General features: G+C 47.8%; 8 protein-coding genes across 8 annotated transcripts; 5 read left to right on the top strand and 3 right to left on the bottom strand.

Annotated features, from left to right (window-relative positions):
• Window positions 1–19: 19 nt before the first annotated feature.
• Window positions 20–853, bottom strand: FSST1_007864 (uncharacterized protein; the record flags this gene model as incomplete). The annotated part of the gene is made up of 2 exons (XM_083224691.1): window positions 20–684; window positions 742–853. 2 exons carry the CDS (start codon window positions 851–853, stop codon window positions 20–22), a joined length of 777 nt encoding a protein of 258 aa, XP_083083825.1.
• A 1,543-nt stretch (window positions 854–2,396) lies between these two features.
• On the top strand, window positions 2,397–3,206 carry FSST1_007863 (uncharacterized protein; the record flags this gene model as incomplete). Its single annotated transcript, XM_083224690.1, has 3 exons — window positions 2,397–2,523; window positions 2,581–2,646; window positions 2,701–3,206. The coding sequence occupies 3 exons, from the start codon at window positions 2,397–2,399 to the stop codon at window positions 3,204–3,206; spliced, it is 699 nt and encodes a 232-aa protein (XP_083083824.1).
• A 701-nt stretch (window positions 3,207–3,907) lies between these two features.
• Window positions 3,908–5,103, top strand: FSST1_007862 (glycoside hydrolase superfamily; the record flags this gene model as incomplete). Its single annotated transcript, XM_083224688.1, has 2 exons — window positions 3,908–4,255; window positions 4,303–5,103. 2 exons carry the CDS (start codon window positions 3,908–3,910, stop codon window positions 5,101–5,103), a joined length of 1,149 nt encoding a protein of 382 aa, XP_083083823.1.
• A 362-nt stretch (window positions 5,104–5,465) lies between these two features.
• Window positions 5,466–7,140, bottom strand: FSST1_007861 (cytochrome P450; the record flags this gene model as incomplete). The annotated part of the gene is made up of 3 exons (XM_083224687.1): window positions 5,466–6,369; window positions 6,418–6,849; window positions 6,899–7,140. The coding sequence occupies 3 exons, from the start codon at window positions 7,138–7,140 to the stop codon at window positions 5,466–5,468; spliced, it is 1,578 nt and encodes a 525-aa protein (XP_083083822.1).
• Window positions 7,141–7,734: 594 nt separating this feature from the next.
• FSST1_007860 (uncharacterized protein) lies at window positions 7,735–8,790 on the bottom strand (the record flags this gene model as incomplete). The annotated part of the gene is made up of 3 exons (XM_083224686.1): window positions 7,735–8,166; window positions 8,215–8,571; window positions 8,623–8,790. 3 exons carry the CDS (start codon window positions 8,788–8,790, stop codon window positions 7,735–7,737), a joined length of 957 nt encoding a protein of 318 aa, XP_083083821.1.
• A 1,566-nt stretch (window positions 8,791–10,356) lies between these two features.
• On the top strand, window positions 10,357–11,098 carry FSST1_007859 (peroxisomal biogenesis factor 11; the record flags this gene model as incomplete). The annotated part of the gene is made up of 2 exons (XM_083224685.1): window positions 10,357–10,865; window positions 10,927–11,098. 2 exons carry the CDS (start codon window positions 10,357–10,359, stop codon window positions 11,096–11,098), a joined length of 681 nt encoding a protein of 226 aa, XP_083083820.1.
• Window positions 11,099–12,195: 1,097 nt separating this feature from the next.
• FSST1_007858 (amino acid permease-domain-containing protein) lies at window positions 12,196–14,239 on the top strand (the record flags this gene model as incomplete). Its single annotated transcript, XM_083224684.1, has 4 exons — window positions 12,196–12,592; window positions 12,642–12,849; window positions 12,905–13,114; window positions 13,177–14,239. The coding sequence occupies 4 exons, from the start codon at window positions 12,196–12,198 to the stop codon at window positions 14,237–14,239; spliced, it is 1,878 nt and encodes a 625-aa protein (XP_083083819.1).
• A 2,046-nt stretch (window positions 14,240–16,285) lies between these two features.
• FSST1_007857 (uncharacterized protein) lies at window positions 16,286–17,562 on the top strand (the record flags this gene model as incomplete). The annotated part of the gene is made up of 2 exons (XM_083224683.1): window positions 16,286–16,489; window positions 16,549–17,562. The coding sequence occupies 2 exons, from the start codon at window positions 16,286–16,288 to the stop codon at window positions 17,560–17,562; spliced, it is 1,218 nt and encodes a 405-aa protein (XP_083083818.1).
• Between the last annotated feature and the right edge of the window lie 261 nt (window positions 17,563–17,823).

Raw genomic sequence — 17,823 nt, 5'->3', positions numbered from 1 at the left:
GATGGGGCGACATTCTGAGTTACCTCGCCGAAGCCAAAATAAACAAAGCCATCATGAGGGACTCGTGAAAGCCAAGGCCACCCAACCAGTCTATGTTGGTAAAGTCGACGCCCTGAGCAGTAAATTCCTGGGGGAGAGAGGGAACTGCGGGATCGTTACCAGTGCCAGCGGTAGGTGCCAGAACGGGCGTAGGCCCGAGTGCGGCCAAGGGGACACCTTGATCAACAGGAGCCAACGTCTGTTGATTCTGTACGCCGATGCTATGGGCCATGTTATAGCCCATAGCATCGGCGGACGTTGGCATGGCATAACCCTGGGAGTTACCCATACCCCCGGACACGGGCCCTGGTTGTTGGAAACCCTGTGTCTGGTTTGGGAACATGCTTGGGTTTTGGCAGGGTAACCAATTGCTCTGCTGCATGGCTAAGCCTTGGCCTTGAAGTGCTTGCCACTGCGTTGCTTGCTGTTGTTGCTGCTGCTGTTGTTGCTGTTGTGCTACCCCTCGGAAATGGATGGCTATTCGCTCTTGGCGCAGCATCTTGTCTGTGGGCCTGTCTCCCTCAAACTCCATCCGCACCTCTGGTAAGAAGGTATTGCCTTGGAGGATGAGGGCGGGGACAGCTGCTGTTCCCTTCTTGGCCCCCTTGGGACGACCCGAACCATTCCCGAGAACGATCAGTAACCCTTAGAAGAGAGTTAGTAAGTTGCCTACGACAGGAAGAGGAATACTGGCTGGCTTACCTTCGTGTGTGAGCTTGCACGCTGATCTGGATCTATGGTTGTCATAGCATCGCTCACAGCAGACCCTGTGCTGCCCGTGCATGCGACCAGTCCAGTCACCCTGATTAGACATGGTTGGTAGCTATTGGTCAATATTAGATTGTAAGCAATGAAGAGGAAGGATAACTCACAATTGTTTAGATTGTACTTATGGAAGATAAGTGTGTGGGTTGGTAGAGATAATTAGGCGTGTCGTGGTAGCTATGGTTGTGTAAAATGATGCAGAATGAACTGCAGAAACTGGACAGAGGGAGAAAGGATTCGCATTATATAGTGGTAGAAATAGAAAGTTCGAAGTTTTTGAAGATGGGAAACTTTGTGCATGTTGCTGCAGAAGCCGAAAGAAACAATGGTTGTGGATATCTCCCCGTGATGAGCAAGTTTATCGAGTGGTTGCCTACCACTGCCGGTGAAATAAGTACACCGCAACAAGATCTCTGACACTTTGACTACAAGCTCACTGTACTTCCCTACTTAGTTTTATCTCTGGCAGGATTGTTCTTCGAATTCTCTATACTCAGGGGTTTGTATTGGCTGAATAGACGACGGAGACCACTGACATGACATGCCTCGATTGTGCCCGAGGCCTCATCACACATCTTCAAAGAAGGTATCTTATCATAGACTTCACTTCAATTCTTCTCAAAACTGTCTTTCGGGTTTACGTTTACTAGTAGAAGACTTATGTTCGGCGTACAAGAGCTTTCCACGCGTGAATGCTGTACATACTCGGCGAAACCAGCAGTGAGGTACTCATTGGGAAGGCTGGATTGCCACCTTGTTAAAGTATCTTTCTTGTTGTTAGGGGCTGAGTAAATAATTTCAAACTTGGTAGAACTCTGCAGGTCACATAGGAAAGTGTTAGGCAGAGTCAGTGCTTTAGGAGAGTTACTTGGGTGGAAGTGAAAGTAGAATAGGTTCTGGAAGATTTCACGCAAGACAAATCTATTATAATGTAGAATCTTAAGGGTTCCCAGCCACTTTCCATTTTACTCTTCGGTGCAAGGCGGTGGTAATGTTACGGCAAGTGGCTTGGCCATCTACCTCATTTTTGCTTATTTGGAACGCAACTACTTGGAATGACGAAGCATAAGCTAGCAACAACAAGGTGATAAGTAACCTGAAAAATAGCGACTTAAGAGAAGCGTCCCAGCATGCCTATAGTGTGGTGTCTCCCAAGGTTTGACTTGACTTTCGGGGACAGCCTAGTTAGAGTGGAGAAAGTAGGCTTAAGTTGCGGGAACTTGAGCCTCTAGAAGTAAACGTTTAAGTGCTTGAACTTTAATGGTACGGCCCTTCACGGTATATAGAGAGAAAGTTGGTATAAGGGCTTGTATGCTAGTATGTAACTTTGGAAATTGATTGCTCGCAGTCATGAATCAACATGAAGTTTCCTGACAAAGTTTTCCTCTGAGCCTAGGCAGGCCATGAGTACATGATTATTGAAGTTAATCATCTCCCCTTGACTGCCTATATAACCAAATGATATTTCCTACTTTCCCATCTTCCCATCACTCAACTTGACCATCACTCAACTTGACCATCACTCAACTTGACCATCACTCAACTTGACCATCACTCAACTTGACCATTATCTACAAACCAATATACAGACGATGGCAAACGTAAAGAAATACGCAAATGGTACAACCATCTGCCGAAGGAATGCCAACGGGCAAAAGATCGCCTGCAGACGCTGCGTTAACAACCATCGATCCTCAAATTGTCTGCCTTCACACAATGGTAAGTAACCCTTTTTTCTGCCTGTACTTTCCCCAATCGAGACTAACAGTTTTAAAGAGGATGTCAGAGTAATTGATGGTGTTGGACGAAAGAAGGGGAGCAAGAACCGCCCCAAGGGTAATCGTACGTACTTTCCCTTGATGTCTCTAATTTGTATTGGCGCTAACTATTTCACAGAGCAGGCCAAACACAAGGTCATGAAGCCCAGTCGTCCTCAAAACGGCAACCAAGCCCAGGTATCTCCTCAGCTGATGGCCCAGCTGGAGGACATGGCGCAAGAGCAGTCTGCCCCCAACTCTCAGGCTGCTGCTGCTCATCAGCCCGTCCTAGCTGGGATGTTTCTGCAGCAGGTTGCACTTGAGGCAGAGCCTCAAGTGCATCATGCTTATCCTGAGGCTGCAGGAAATAACATGTACATCCAGAATCCGTTGTACATTGGTCAGCCTGCACCTGGAATGGTTGCTCAGCCCCCAATGCATGGTGCCAACAACTGGGGCGCTGTTGTCCAACCCATGGTCAACCACCAGGTGCAGATGACTCCCTGGAACAATTTAAATTTGGCTGGGTTGGGGCAGCAGCAAGAAGCCGGAGGGCAGGGCATGTATGTTGCCCCCCATTGTTGGGGGTGCAATCCCTACAATGGCGCCGGCATGGGCGAGGGTGGAGCCATGTTTCCTGAGTAGTTCACGTGGTCTGTAGACTTGATTTTTGTTTACCATGTAAATTTTTATACCCAGTATTTAATAAATCTTTGTTTAATGCTACGACTATTCACTCTTGTAAAATTAACCAAGTCCAGTAATCAAGACGGAATCATGGCCCTCTTCTCCGAAGTTGCCAATGTCTTTGTACGTCTCAATGTGTATTCACGGAGCCTCAAGTTCCGGTATCCACCTTGACTCACTTAGTCGGCGTGCAAAGTTATGGTTCTACTTTCTACACCGTGATTAAATTGATCATGTGCTTTATAATTCCCCTCTACTACATATTACTACGGAATCTGCTCTTCCGTTGTCGGTTACGGCTCGGCCTTGAGAGCGAAATTTCCCAGATGGAGGTGCCCTCCGGTTCTTGGAAATTCTATTCCCCTAGGCATAGCGTATCAGGCTTCTGGATACTATTGCGGATTCCGGGCCGGGTCTCGGTTGTTTATAATATCATCTACTCATTAACTTGTCTTGGATCAATCGAATGATGGGACGACGGATGCTATACTGTGAATTCCGTAGCCCAAATCATTGACAGTCCATCGCGACATGGGGAGCGTGCCAGGGTAGAAGCCTATATAGGATGTTAGAAGAATATAAAGACCAGTGCATTCCTCATTAAATCAAACTCCTCAGTTGAGTACCACACCCTCGAGATCAACCCCGTATCAGTCATCATGAAGTCCCTTCTCGCCCTCGGTCTCTTCACCGGTCTTTCCGCCGCTCAAAGCGGAGCTTGGGCTCAATGCGGTGGTGAAGGCTTCTCTGGTTCCACATCCTGCGTCTCAGGCTACAAGTGCACTGTCGTCAACCAGTGGTACAGTCAGTGCCAGCCCGGTACTGCAGAGCCTCCCTCTACTACCCTCAAGACTACCACCGGCGGTGGCTCTACTCCCACTGGAACACCTGGCGATGGAAAGTTCCTCTGGGCTGGTGTCAACGAATCTGGTGGTGAATTCGGAGAGAAGAACCTTCCTGGCACTTGGGGCAAGGACTTCATCTTCCCTGAGCCTGCTGCTGTCGACGTAAGTTCATGTACTTCATACTATAGCAGCTTCTGACATATTTCTAGACCCTCATTTCTCAAGGCTACAACACTTTCCGTGTGCAGCTCAAGATGGAGCGTGCTAACCCCAGCGGCTTGACTGGCGCCTACGACCAGGCGTACCTGAAGAACCTCACCTCCATCGTCAACCACATCACTGGCAAGGGAGCCACTGTTCTTCTTGACCCTCACAACTACGGCCGCTACTTTGACAAGATCATCACTTCCACCTCAGACTTCCAAACCTGGTGGAAGAACTTTGCTACTCAGTTCAAGAGCAACAGCCGTGTCATGTTCGACACCAACAACGAGTACCACACCATGGACCAAACCCTTGTCCTCAACCTCAACCAAGCCGCCATCAACGGTATCCGCGCTGCAGGTGCCACTCAGTACATCTTCGTTGAGGGCAACCAGTGGTCTGGTGCCTGGTCGTGGCCCGATGTTAATGACAACATGAAGGCTCTGACTGACCCCGAGAACAAGCTCATCTACGAGATGCACCAGTACCTGGACTCTGACAGCTCTGGTACCTCTCCCAACTGTGTTTCCACATCCATCGGTGTTGAACGTCTCCAGGCTGCTACCAAGTGGCTCCGTGACAACAAGAAGATCGGCATGATCGGCGAGTTTGCTGGTGGTCCCAACGAGACCTGCAAAACTGCTGTCAAGAACATGCTTGACTTTTTGAAGGCCAACACTGATGTCTGGAAGGGCTTTGCTTGGTGGTCTGCTGGTCCTTGGTGGGGTGACTACATGTACAGCTTCGAGCCTCCCAGTGGTTCTGCATACCAGTACTACAACTCCCTTCTCAAGTCTTACGTCTAAGAGGAGGTGGTGTTCAGCAACGAGTGGGACAGTTGGAGAATTCGACAATGTTGAACAGTTTCAAAAACAGAGATGTCAAGCAAAAAGGACGCACCAAAGCGTCTTGGAGGCTGTTGCATTAGTCGGTTTTGCTTGAACACTATCCCCTTTATTCCAGTACATAGGCACTTGGCCATTTTCTGTATATATTTTCAACAGTACAATTTATCATGATCGAATCGTATCTTGTCCATTCGAAAGTGGAGTCGTTCGCCCGAGTCAAGAGGCCTCGTACACAATTAACTCGTCGATTAAAGTTGCTATTTGGCAATTGCTGTGTTTTACATTTAAGTTAACCTCGATATTAAATCAGTCCCTGAACTTTAAGATTTGAACGACCACTGGGTCTCCCGCCACCCCACTCTCCTCTCTATTCTCACTCCAAACCCTTCCCCGTCATTCAAAGGTTTCTTAGCAGCTTGTGAGAAGCTGCAATCCACGCTAGGCGGAAATCCAGGCCCATCCGGAAATGTGACATGGAAGCCTGTCAGCAGACAAGTTATCAGACCCAGGTTTTCAGCAAACGCAAAATTTCGCCCAGGGCAGAGGTTGCGCCCACCGCCAAAGGCGATGAAAGCTGAACGCTTCGCCTTTTCGTTCTCAGTGTTGGCCTTATTCTCGATGAAACGGTCTGGTTTGTAGGCTGATACGTCTTCGCCCCAGGTGTCGAGGCTGTGACTGACTGCAGCGGACATTTGAACATTCTCGCCTTTCTTGAGAAGGTACGAGTTGCCTCTACTGTCCGTGACCGTTGTGTCTTCGAGAACACGGCGGTTACCTACGGCCTGATTGCTAAGTCGAATAGCCTCTCGGTAACAACTGACAAGTAAGGGACACTTCTCATCCAAGATTGTCACGTCGACAACAGCCTTGTCCTCTCCATTCTTCTGTATAACTGGAAGAACTTCCTCCCTCAGCTGTTGTACAAGTTCAGGTCGATTAAAGACGTTGATGAAGAACCAGTAGAGAGTAGGAATGGTATTGGCCGTGCCCACATGCAGAAGCGCCAGTTCGATGTGGCCGACCTCCTCGTTTGGAACACCATATCTCAAAAACGCACCCGCTCTTGCTCTCACTATCTCCGATGCGTCTTCATCCTCGTAACTTCTCGCGCCATAGTACTTTCCCAGCGCGGCTTGGAGTCGCGCTCTAGCTTGATGAGCTTTGGGAGCCGTCATGGCGGGGAGGATGTTGACCAATAGTATGTTGAGACCGGCTTCGAAAGTCCTGCGAGTTGTTAGTCGACGTTGACACTAAATATTCTTTGCAACCCACCAAACGTCGTCCAGTAAGCTATTATCATGTCTCAATGGGTTCTTTGATCCATATAGTGCTTCAGCGGTTGCCATAGTCACAAGATCTCTCAACCAAAGCCAGAGATTCGCATGCTCCAATTTGCCGTATCCACTAATCTTGTTGATATCATTCGAGATGTAGTTTAATGCATTTGCATTCATTCGATGAATATGATCGCCTGTCATAGCAGGATGGATAGCAGCGAAGAATTCTGGCACAAGGTTGGTATTCTTGAGCTTGTCTTGAACTCGATCGGACAATAGCAGTTCTCTCTGCGCAAACTCTGCAGCAAAAGGTTCGAACGAGAGTGTCTTTTTTCGGTATGCAGATTGAATGATGGCTGGGTCGAATATGACGTAGAGTTTGCCGCCAAGGATAGGTAGAGTCGCGATTTGCCTGTGAGACCTGTCACTACATCATGTTAGATTCTTGCCATCGATGCAGTCGTGTCCATACGTACTATAGTTGTTTCAAGTAGATGTTTTGGTGTTTCATTAAGCCATAGAAATGCCCAATGATGGGGAATGTGGGTTTAAGTAATGGAGGCTCGCCCGCCTCAAGGGATGGCGCTGATAGTTTATGCAGCAAGATACTGACGAGCAGTACAGCCAGTAGCGTTATGTAGTTGCCTGGTGACTGTTTGAAGTCTTCAGCTACAAAGCTGAGGATGCCATCTAGGCTAGCGAGTGAATTAGCGGCCATGTTTCAAGTGTTCGTTCCGCGAGTCCTTAGACAGTTCCGCAACTATCCAAACTTTCAGTGTGCATCAAGTGGAGGTCGACATATTTATACCCAAAGCAAGGAAAACTAGTGCTTACGAAGGAACGACCTTTGTCACATCTAGATAGTGTTATCAAAAGGGATCTAAATCTTAGCGTGGCAGTAAGATTCTGTCCCAGCCTCTGTCCCAGACTCTGAAATCAATGGATTTCATTTGGCTTTTCTGCCACATTTTATCCGTTCCAAATGAAAGAGCTTCCGTACTAATACTTCTTGTAGTCATACAATAGTATTTCTGGCCAGTTCTTATACTTCATGCTGTGCCGTCGACGGACAAGGTGTATGTGTATAATCTTTGGGTTCATCTGGTCGAGTTGATATGCGGGGACAAGATGAAAATTTAGGTTGACATGAACTGCATTTTAGATATGTAGGCTGGAATGCATTGACTATATGGTATAAAATGGTATAAGTGTTGGAAATTACGCTTCGCTGATGTGCTTTTGATAACAGCTTCAAAAATGTATGCATACCCATGCCCTTGTTTTCCTCGTGCAGTTGTTCATTGCGTCTCGTCTATGCCAACTCATGCCGTTGATAACCATTTGACAGCTCGGCAGGCCTCTGGTCTTGCGACATCTCGACCGTACCAGGCATTTTGTCAGGTGAATAGTAAGAATGGTTGCCATCTTCCGGTGACACCACAATAGGCGAGTTGTTGTACTTGTCGTCTGAAGGATCCGAAGATGCAACGGGGCTATGCTTGCGCTTGTTGCGCCGCCAGAAGAATAATCCTGCTAGCGCTAGGGCGACAACTGCAAGGGTGATGGCCACTGATATGCCAGCGACCGCACCAGAGGACAAACCATCGTTCCCATTACTGTCACTATTGCTACTACTATCCTTATTGCTCGTTTCGTTGCTTGGAGGGTCGGATGTGGCGGTCGCTTCGGAGTTGGAGGCTGTTGTGCCGACTGTGGTGGTACTATCGCCTGTCGACTCGGGTGGCTGTATGCCTTAGCAGATAACCCCTCGTGTATTTGTCAAACGACTTACCGCGCTGTATGTGGTTGAGTACATCTCGTTATTCACCTCTCCAACGCTCTGTAATATCCAGTGTTGGCGTGGTTGTTTCCCCTCGAAATTGGAGCTCATAAACACTGGACCGTCGGGAATACAATCTAGATTCCACTTGGTACCATTCTGCACGTTCGTTATTCTGTATGTATCGTCCTCGCCCCATAGCGACACATCCCATTTTTGCTTGTCGGTATCATCGGTTGCCATCAAGCATGGTCTTGTGCGGCGCTTTTCGTCTATAACGTCCGGTCGGTAGCATACTGAGAGCTGTTTCTTGACTGTCGTGTCGGAGCATCGCAATTGGTATCGGCCGGGCTTGTCATCTATTTTTTGCTACAAGTTGTCAACAGTTGACGACTAGGTGGAATGCGATTGGGAACGTACAAATTGCCAGTAGGAATTTTTGTTTGCTGGCCATACTCGCAGATCACCTCCCGCAGCAGTAGGCTGAAGCATGCTATTCAAATCTTTATCGGCGGTATCAACAGCGAGCTCGGAGAGCTGGTACCAGACATTGGGGTCCAGATCTGTCGCGGGTTCCAGGGTAGACATTTTGGAAACAGGTGGGTTTATCGCGATTGGAGAAGCTCGAAATGGATTGAAGCAAGAGCAAAAGTAGAATGGATGAAAGGGGAGCGAAAGAGTTGACCGACAGGTGGATATTGAACACGGACAATAACTATAGCTAGACTAACAGGGTAGTAGGGCTGAATTACAGTAGCAATCTCACTAGAGAATCCACTTAGCAAGATTATTTATGGGCATATACCAGGTTGATTGGCTTGTCTTTGCAACGCTGAGCGGCAATCTTGTTCAAAGATTGGATAATGAATGGATTGCCAAGTGTTTGATGTTGAGTTGAGAGTGGGAAATCACGCTGTCAGCCTTGTCCCTTTTATTTTTGTCCCACATTCAAAGGCGCAGCGACGTCGATGCTGACCTATAAACAAGCAATCTATCCGTGTTCGAGCTCCGTGTCATGGAGTTGATGATCAATGCGTTGTTAAATCGCTCCCTGGTTCACTTTAACTTTGGTGGCTGTTGTCCGATACAGATCGTACTCGATTGAAAACGGTCCTGCCCTTCAAGAGGGGCCCATCCAATCAAAATAATGTGGCTGGATGCATGTCAGACAGGATCAATGGCTTCATTAATACCCGACTCACCAGGGGAATGTCAGCTGATGTCATTAACGTATCAGATCTTGAAGGTATAATTTGGGATTTTGGGGGCCATGAGTGACCAGGGCGAAGAAGGACTTGGTACAACAGACTAAGTTATAAGCTTAATTGCAACTCCCTCCTCGGAGACATGTTGGATCGACAATGCGACCCAGGCCGGGTCAAGGTCGACGGGATGGAACTTCGTGTCGGTAGGGCTACAGGTGGTACTGGACACGCTAATAAATCCGGTGGGTAGGTACTCTCTGGTCAACCATGGATATGCTTGTTCAAGTCATGATGCACTTACGTTCTGCGTGGGTCCAGGGTAGGTATGACCAAATGAAATCGAGCAGCCTCAATAAGTCTATATCAAAAAGGATGACCGGATACGTGTGCCTTAATGTAGACATGCTTGTTTCAACGATACCCTATTGAAGTAATAGCATCGTTGTCGTGTCCGAGACCGGACGCAAAGACAAGCGATGATACTGATTATCCTTGACAGTCAATGCCTCACGCTATATTATGAAACTCATATCCGGACGGGTCAATTACTCCAGTCGGGCAAGCACGTATAAAACCAAGGTGATATCGCAATATCCTCAACCAGGAATCAATTCCGCGGCAGCGCCCGTTGAATAGCGGACGCATATCAATTGTGGAAATATCACGGCTCAAACAAACCTCAAACGGGAATAACATATCCAGTCTTCCCCAGATCTCCAAACATAGCATCATCAAGCCGAGGCATCTTTTCGGATAACGCAGCTCAATATGAACATTGTCCGCTTATCGACTTCAATGACATCTCCAGAGACCCCTGTTCGCTTATCGCGACTTTGGTGGGACACACCGCCTTGTCTCTGGTTTGTTTGGAGCTTCATCAATCTCACATGTTGATGAGGGAAATTAACAGACATTTATCACCTCCAACCTTGGGATTTTGGCGTCCAGGATGAACAAGAATGTAGCATTCATCGTTTCACAAATCAGCGACATTCACTTCACAACCACAGAACGCGATGTCCTCATTCGCTTCCTCGTATTCTCGTCTCGTCTTACCGCTTGGCTCCTCAGTCAAAAGAATGCTTCACCGTCCACGGTGCAGCGATGGCAGCTTCTGATGAGACAGCTCTCGCTCACGGCTAAGCTCCTTCGCGTTGGGAAATTCACGCAGCAGTTCCGCTTTGCCGCGCGGGGCCTAACGGGTAGACACCAAGATCTTTTCCTGGGGTACATAACCGTGATTCGTCAACTGTTAACGGCTGTATACATGACATGCGATAACGCTACAGTGCTGAACAGTATCGGTTTCGTCCCCTGGAAGGGAGCCAAGATGTTGGAAAGGAGAGCTTTTCGAGTATGGTTTGCCGCAGGTGTTTGCGGATTTGTTGCGCAAGTGTATTGCTTGTACCAATTGAAGACATGGAAAGCCAATGATGAAGATGATAGGCGGTCTCTGTTGTAAGCATCGCCCTCCATTCCCTACGCCACATGAAAGCTGACGTGATTTACAACGACGCAGTCGAAAAACAGCCAGCAAGCTCCAATTAGTTTCTAGCCTGTGTGATATCACCGTCTCATCAGCGGCTGCAGGGCTTGTTCAGTGGGATGAAGGTGTCGTTTGTGCCAGTGGGATGCTGAGTAGTTTGATTGCCGTCTACACGCAGTGCAAACCATTTCTGCTGAAGCGATGACTAATCTCGTGAAATAATTATCATCTGCCGTGATTAGATGGTAATGAGGCGGAATTAGAGTTCTTGGCGATACTCGGGTGTCATTCCTCAAGAGGAACTTGTTCTACACTGAGGCCTTAGCTCCAGCGCGATGGCACCATCAAAAAAGTCTATTGCCGACTTCGGAGGCTAGCAGCAATAGTTTGATCTAGGTTGGGTCTGTAATGTCTTTTTTTTACCCTTTTATCCTCCACGATGAATTGCAAACTCAGTGATTTTGAATGGTTATATGACAGGCTGGTATATGGACGGAATCCATTTCATCCTTGGACATTTATCAGTAACCAATCACATGGTAAAAGGATCAATTGATGCGTGATTATCGCCACTGCACCTACAGATAGATTAGATACAGTGGAATTACTGATCAGGGTCTGGACCACGAACCCCTGAAATCTACGCAACCACAGCACGCGACAACATCCAACGACCTTCCTTGTCTGGGCAACCTCTTCATTGTTTGTCCCAATACGTTTAAAGCCCTTTTTCTCTGGCATGAGCATTCACACACACTAGAAACTTGACAGGCCAATCTACTCCTGCCAAGAGAATTTGACATGGCTTGGCCTTGTAGATAAACAGCACGCCACTGAAGGAGAAATACCCCTAGAGCAGTCTAGCGAAGGAAGCTCTCTCATGCAGGGGAACTAGATTGGTCTTCAGGCGCTGAGCTTCTAACGGGCCAGACCCCCAGAAGTAGCACCAGTCCCCATATTGAAGCCGATGAGGCCGAGTCCGTTCTACCAACTATTCCCCTCGTTTTGTCTCGTTATCATCAGCGTATTTCCCCATCGAATCTCTGCCGATCTCTTCCCTCTTTTTTTGCTTCATCTCTCTTTTCTTTTGCTTTATGTACGATTTGCCATGTGGACTCACGGACCATCAACCAATATCCCCGTTGACATTTAATTACGTGCATTGTCTCAAAGTCCCAAGACTCCACAGCCTTAAACCTTGGCGGACCCTCACGATCTTTTTGTCTTTTCTTTCTCTTGTCTACTCTTCTCTCTTTTCTCCAATCTTTAAACTTTATCGCATCGTGAAACGACCTCTTCACAATGTCACATGACATCAAGAAGACGACCGACATCAAAGTCGAAGTCGCTCTCGCCCGCGATGTCGAGGCCATCGAGATGAACGACATGAGCGCATCGTCGTCGCAATACAAGGATGACACCAACAACAACACCACCAAAGCCTGGGCTGTCTCGGTGCCCAGTTCAGAGGAACAATCCAAGGAGCAAAATGACTGGCTGGATGGCTTTCGAAGGGCCGATCGACGAAAGATGAAGAAGGGCTGGGATAAGCAGTACCAATCTGAGGAGAGACCCCAAATACCAGGAGACAACCGATACTTTGACATAAGAGCTGCCAACGCAAAGACTGCGACGTCAGCGCTGGCAAGGGAATTGAAGGGAAGGCATTTACAAATGATTGCTTTTGGTGGAGCTATTGGTATGTCACCTCATTATCGCAGAGGAAGGGTCTTGCTAATGGATCAAAGGTACTGGTCTCTTTGTTACATCCGGTACCGCTCTTCACGAAGGTGGCCCTGGTAGTGTTCTGATCTCATACATGGTCATTGGTGCTTTACAATACTGCACCATGCAATCGCTCGCCGAACTCGCCGTCATCTTTCCTATCGCTGGTTCATTCTCTGCCTTTTCGACACGTTTCCTCGACCCCTCATGGGGCTTTGCTATGGGATGGAAGTAAGCCATTACATCATTGAAGCCATACTGAATAGTGGAGTGCTGACTAGACCAGTTACTGTCTTCAATGGCTCTTCACTCTACCTCTCGAGATTATCGCTGGCGCTTTTACCATTACTTACTGGAATGAGGGCATCGCCAAGTCCATATTTGTGGTGATCTTCCTCGCGGCTATTTTCGTCATCAACCTATTTGGCGTCAAAGCCTATGGTGAAGCGGAATTCGTCTTCTCAACCATCAAAGTCACTGCTATCGTCGCCTTCATGTGCGTGCTCCCATCCTCTACTTGCCTTTTTATGAACCCATTTGACTAACAAACCTGTTCAGCCTTCTTGGAATCGTCATTAACATTGGAGGCGAGCCCACAGGAAGCTACATCGGAGGCCGATATTGGATCGACCCAGGCTTCTTCAACAATGGCTTCAAAGGCTTCTGTTCTGTGCTTGTCACATCATGCTTCTCCTTCACCGGAACAGAACTTATCGGCTTAGCAGCAGCAGAGACAGCTAACCCTCGCAAGTCCCTTCCCAGCGCCATCAAGCAGGTCTTCTGGCGTATTACGCTCTTCTATATCGTCTCTCTCATGCTCGTCAGCCTTTTGGTTCCTCACGACGACCCTCGCATCCTCGACGCCAGCTCCTCCAACTCTGCCGCCTCACCTTTCGTCGTCGCCATTGAAACGATGGGAACGACAGTCTTGCCAAGTGTTATGAACGCGGTTATTCTTATTGCTGTTATTAGCGTCGGCAACTCTTCTGTTTTCGGTTCTTCACGAACGCTTGCTGCTCTTGCAGATCAGTCCATGGCGCCAGCTATCTTCTCTTACGTTGATAAGCAAGGTCGTCCGTTGGTGGCCATTATCTTTGCCTCCTGTGTCGGATTATTAGCTTTCATTGTTGATTTGAAGGCCCATGATGTCATCTTTGACTGGCTGCTGTCTGTCAGTTCTCTAGCGACGCTGTTTACCTGGGGAAGCATTTGCCTTACGCATATCCGTTTTCGAAACGCCTGGGCTCATGCATCGCATACTCTCGAGCAATTACCCTTCCGCGCACGATCTGGTACTATTGGATCATGGTTCGCTCTCTGCGGATACACACTCATCCTGCTGAGTCAAGTCTGGACAGCTGTTGCACCCGTCGAGACCAAGGAGAACGCAACAACAGGAGATATTGTACAGAATGTGTTCCTTCGATTGATGGCTGTGCCCATCGTTCTGGTCATGTACCTGGGTCATAAGCTCTGGTACCGAACGAGCTTTGTGAAACTGGATGATATAGATATCCAGACTGGACGAAGGTACTACCGTGTGCATTTGATGAATGACGAAGACAGGGAAGCGAGAGGGACATGGCCATTGTGGAAGAAGATTTATAACTCACTCTGCTAAATATTTGACTTTTTTGTTACTTTAGCATTCTGCATCTCACTTATATTAGTGCCATGAGCCAGCGTTCTGCAAACCACAATTTTAAGCGATATGATCACTACTTTTCTCGTTCTTCTGCTGTGATGTGCTTTTTGTATGTGGTGAGTGTAGTCCGGTTTTGTAGTGGATGGGTTTCAAAGCATTGCTTGCTGTTCTGTTGTCACATGAAGATTGACTCCAAGTTGGAAGATACAAGGTCAATTGTCACTAAGAAAGAGAGACAGACGACACTTTATGGCCCATTGATTCAGGTCCCTCTCTACAGGGAGCCCCCGAAGTCCCGGCACAAACCGTTGCAAGCCCAATCAGAAGGGGCCCCTGGTCTGTTCAAAAGTTCGTGCAAGACATACGCATTAACATCAATATGCAACATTGCGGAGTCTGCATCCCAATGAAACGATTCTTTTACGTTTAATGGGACTCTGCTGTTGATTCAAACGTGGTGGGGGTTAACACAACCTTTTGTATGATCGCAAGGTTTATAACTCTGTAAAGAGAACCACCGAGATTGGCTGAAAACAAAAAGCAAAAACAAATGTGAACAAGACTGGAAACGCAATGTATGGGTTTCTACTGGTGAGATTGGAGTTGTTGTCCAAAACTGCAATATCCTGCTGCATCATATAGCCCAGCGTACTAAACTTTACTCGCCACTGTTAAGGGATCTCTGAGCCTTCTAGAGGACCTTCCATTCCAGCTCATTACCTACCGCACAAACATTAGCGACCTGAGATCCTGCTTTGAAGTGATAACAAGCCACTTATCAATCTCATTTGTTAGCTCTGCAGCCATGTTCTCTGTCACCCTGGGACCAATCTTAAAAGCCCGAGTAAGACGGGAGCAAATACTTTAACCGAGTATCTGGATCTCTTTTTACCCAGCAATTGAGTGCTTGAGCCGTGCTTGAGCCTTGTTGTCTTTCCCAGGAACCACAAAATCTGTCCCACTTGGACATTCCCTTCCTCCCGCTTCCGCAATGCAACCTTGGGATTCCTTGGCTGAAACAGTTCAACAAGCATCTGTGATCCAATCGATATGGATGCAGGGACGCCACAAAACCCATTCGCCGTTCTTGTTCGGAGCTCTAGGGCCAACATTGATATCTTGATATTATATCATCAGAGCGATATCATAGTACGATCTGGGTTGAGGTTCCTGCTGAACACCAATACGAACTCTCGCCCAAACAATGACCTCTATGGCAATTATGGCGGTATTTTCTGTATAGACGCAGGAAGAGAGCACCGACACTTCACGGAGTCTCCTCTAAATATGGAGACGGCTCCGAGTCGAATCCCACCCGGATCGTCTCAGGCAGTCTGCGGGTGATTTACCGGATCTTCCGCCAGAATTTAGGCTTGAATAAAAGAAGGACTCTCGGCTCGAGCCATGGTTTTACTTCGCTTATTAGCGTTGCCACCTTATCGGGGAACCTATTGTCTATCTCGCAGCAATGAAAAAGGTTTCATGAGTTCGGGCTTTTGGAGAAAACAGTCAAGCCAACTTCCTGATCCAGATGTTAAGAAACACTGAGTGCAGAACTTCTCCAGCCACTGAGGAGAAGCCGCAGTCTCTTATGCTGTTTAGTCAAGATCCTAGTCCCCCCTACGGGACATTTCTTCTTACTGTGCCGCTCGGCCCTTGCAGCGAATCCTACGGACTTCAGTAGTTGCTTGGCGTTGTCCTCCTAATGAAAGCCTGCATGCAGGTCACTTGTGGTACAAGCAGGCCTCATCACAGCACTTCGCATAGTTACTGTACAGATACAATATGTGAAGCACATGTGCAACAGTGAATAAAATGGAAATTAGAGATCTGTAACACAAAGGTCTCAGACCCGAAAATCCCGGTAATTGGGATCAGATACAAATATGTATAACATGTCTCTTTCTAAATCGAGATGCCAATAATTGTTGCATTCTTTCCTTCTTTGTCTGTTGTTTCGCTTTGTGTTTTCCCTGAACCTTGACTCTTGGAATTCGATTGTAGTTGAGATATCCATCAGGCATGTCAGGTCCTTTAACACCTCCCGCCGATGGGAGTCCTTACTTCCCCATCACAGAGCGATCCGCCAGCCTTGCGAGAGTACATCTGGGTGTCACCTCACCTCTAATCGCCATTGCGTTGGTCATGTTCGTGGCGAGGATATGGTTGAGGGTGAGACCAACTTGGAGGATTAGTTGGGAAGATTATAGTATGACGATTGGAGTGGTAAGTTGCCGACCATCATAGGCTACATGGCTCATGATCACTAATTAAGATCACTCTAGGCCGCTGCTTGTGTAGATTTCGGTTTCTTGATTCCTCAGATGTTCACACAACCCACACTCATTACCGAAGAGCAACGAATATGGACACGGAAATACTCCTTCCTCGCGATCCCGGTATGGGGCATCGCCATGATGTTCATCAAAATCAGCATCGCAATGATGATGCTTCGAATCCAGCCAAACCTCCTTTGGTGGCGCATCTTCTGTTTTGTTATAATGTCCGTCTTGGTAGCCTACGGCGTTGCAAACACTTTCTTCATTCTCTTACAATGCCGACCTCTGGAGGCATCATGGGATGCTTCCGTTTTGCAAACAATCGATGGAGCCAGCTGTCTTCCAATAACTGGCATTCTTATCATGTCAAATCTCGGATCCGGCATCAACATCGCAACAGATATTTTACTATCTTTGGCACCGACGTTGTTCCTATGGAAGCTGAAGCGACCGTTGAAGGAGAAGATACTGGTCGGTGCGCTGATGGGCCTGGGAATGTTTGCAAGTATCGCCTCGATCGTCAAAGCCACCCTGGTAAAAGAATTCGGCGGATCGACAAAAGATCCATGGGCCCTCACAAACGCAATCGCAACGTGGACAGCCCTCGAGCAGATCCTTATCATGATCGCCTCTTCAGCTCCCTTCTTAAAACCTCTCGTGCAAAATGCTTTACATCGCATGGGATGGACATTATCAGGCACTTCAGCTGCTCGCTCAGGCTACGGCAATCATTATCGCGATATGAACGGGCAAAGCGCGCGTCAGTCAAGGGTCGTTACCAACAAGTCTATGACTTCTCGCAGAGATATCTACGGCGGAGATGAGGACCCGTTCGCAGTAGGAGAAAGCGCCGATGCCATTCCGCTAGAGGTAAAAGCTTTCGAAGCAGGGAAAGTAACAGAGGAGAGGGATATTGCGACAATGAGAACGACGCAGGGTTCTCTGACGACCAGGTCTTGGGAGTCGAGGGACGAGAGGGGCAGCATGGACAGGGAATATACGCCGAGCCATGCCGTGTAGGATTTGCTCCTGTACTTACTAAAATTGACTGATTCTCCGTTTTCAATTTATCCAGAACCAACGTCGGAGTTTGCATACGCGAGGGATGATCCTTGACGGATCAAGTATGTGGAGTTGAGAATGCCTGTCGGCTGGGAGAATCGGATGATCAGGAACTCATCCTTCTGAAATCTGAAAACAGGCCCTCTGACAACAGAAAAGACAAAATTAGCAAGTTAATTTAGGGCACTCTGAGCTGGTCTCGGGTCACTTAGCTTTTGC

Source organism: Fusarium sambucinum, chromosome II (assembly GCF_050947815.1).
Source record: "Fusarium sambucinum isolate potato_lamoka chromosome II, whole genome shotgun sequence".
Classification (NCBI taxonomy): domain Eukaryota; kingdom Fungi; phylum Ascomycota; class Sordariomycetes; order Hypocreales; family Nectriaceae; genus Fusarium; species Fusarium sambucinum.
Note: the sequence above shows the minus strand (reverse complement) of the source record. Positions and strands in the feature narration are given on the sequence as shown.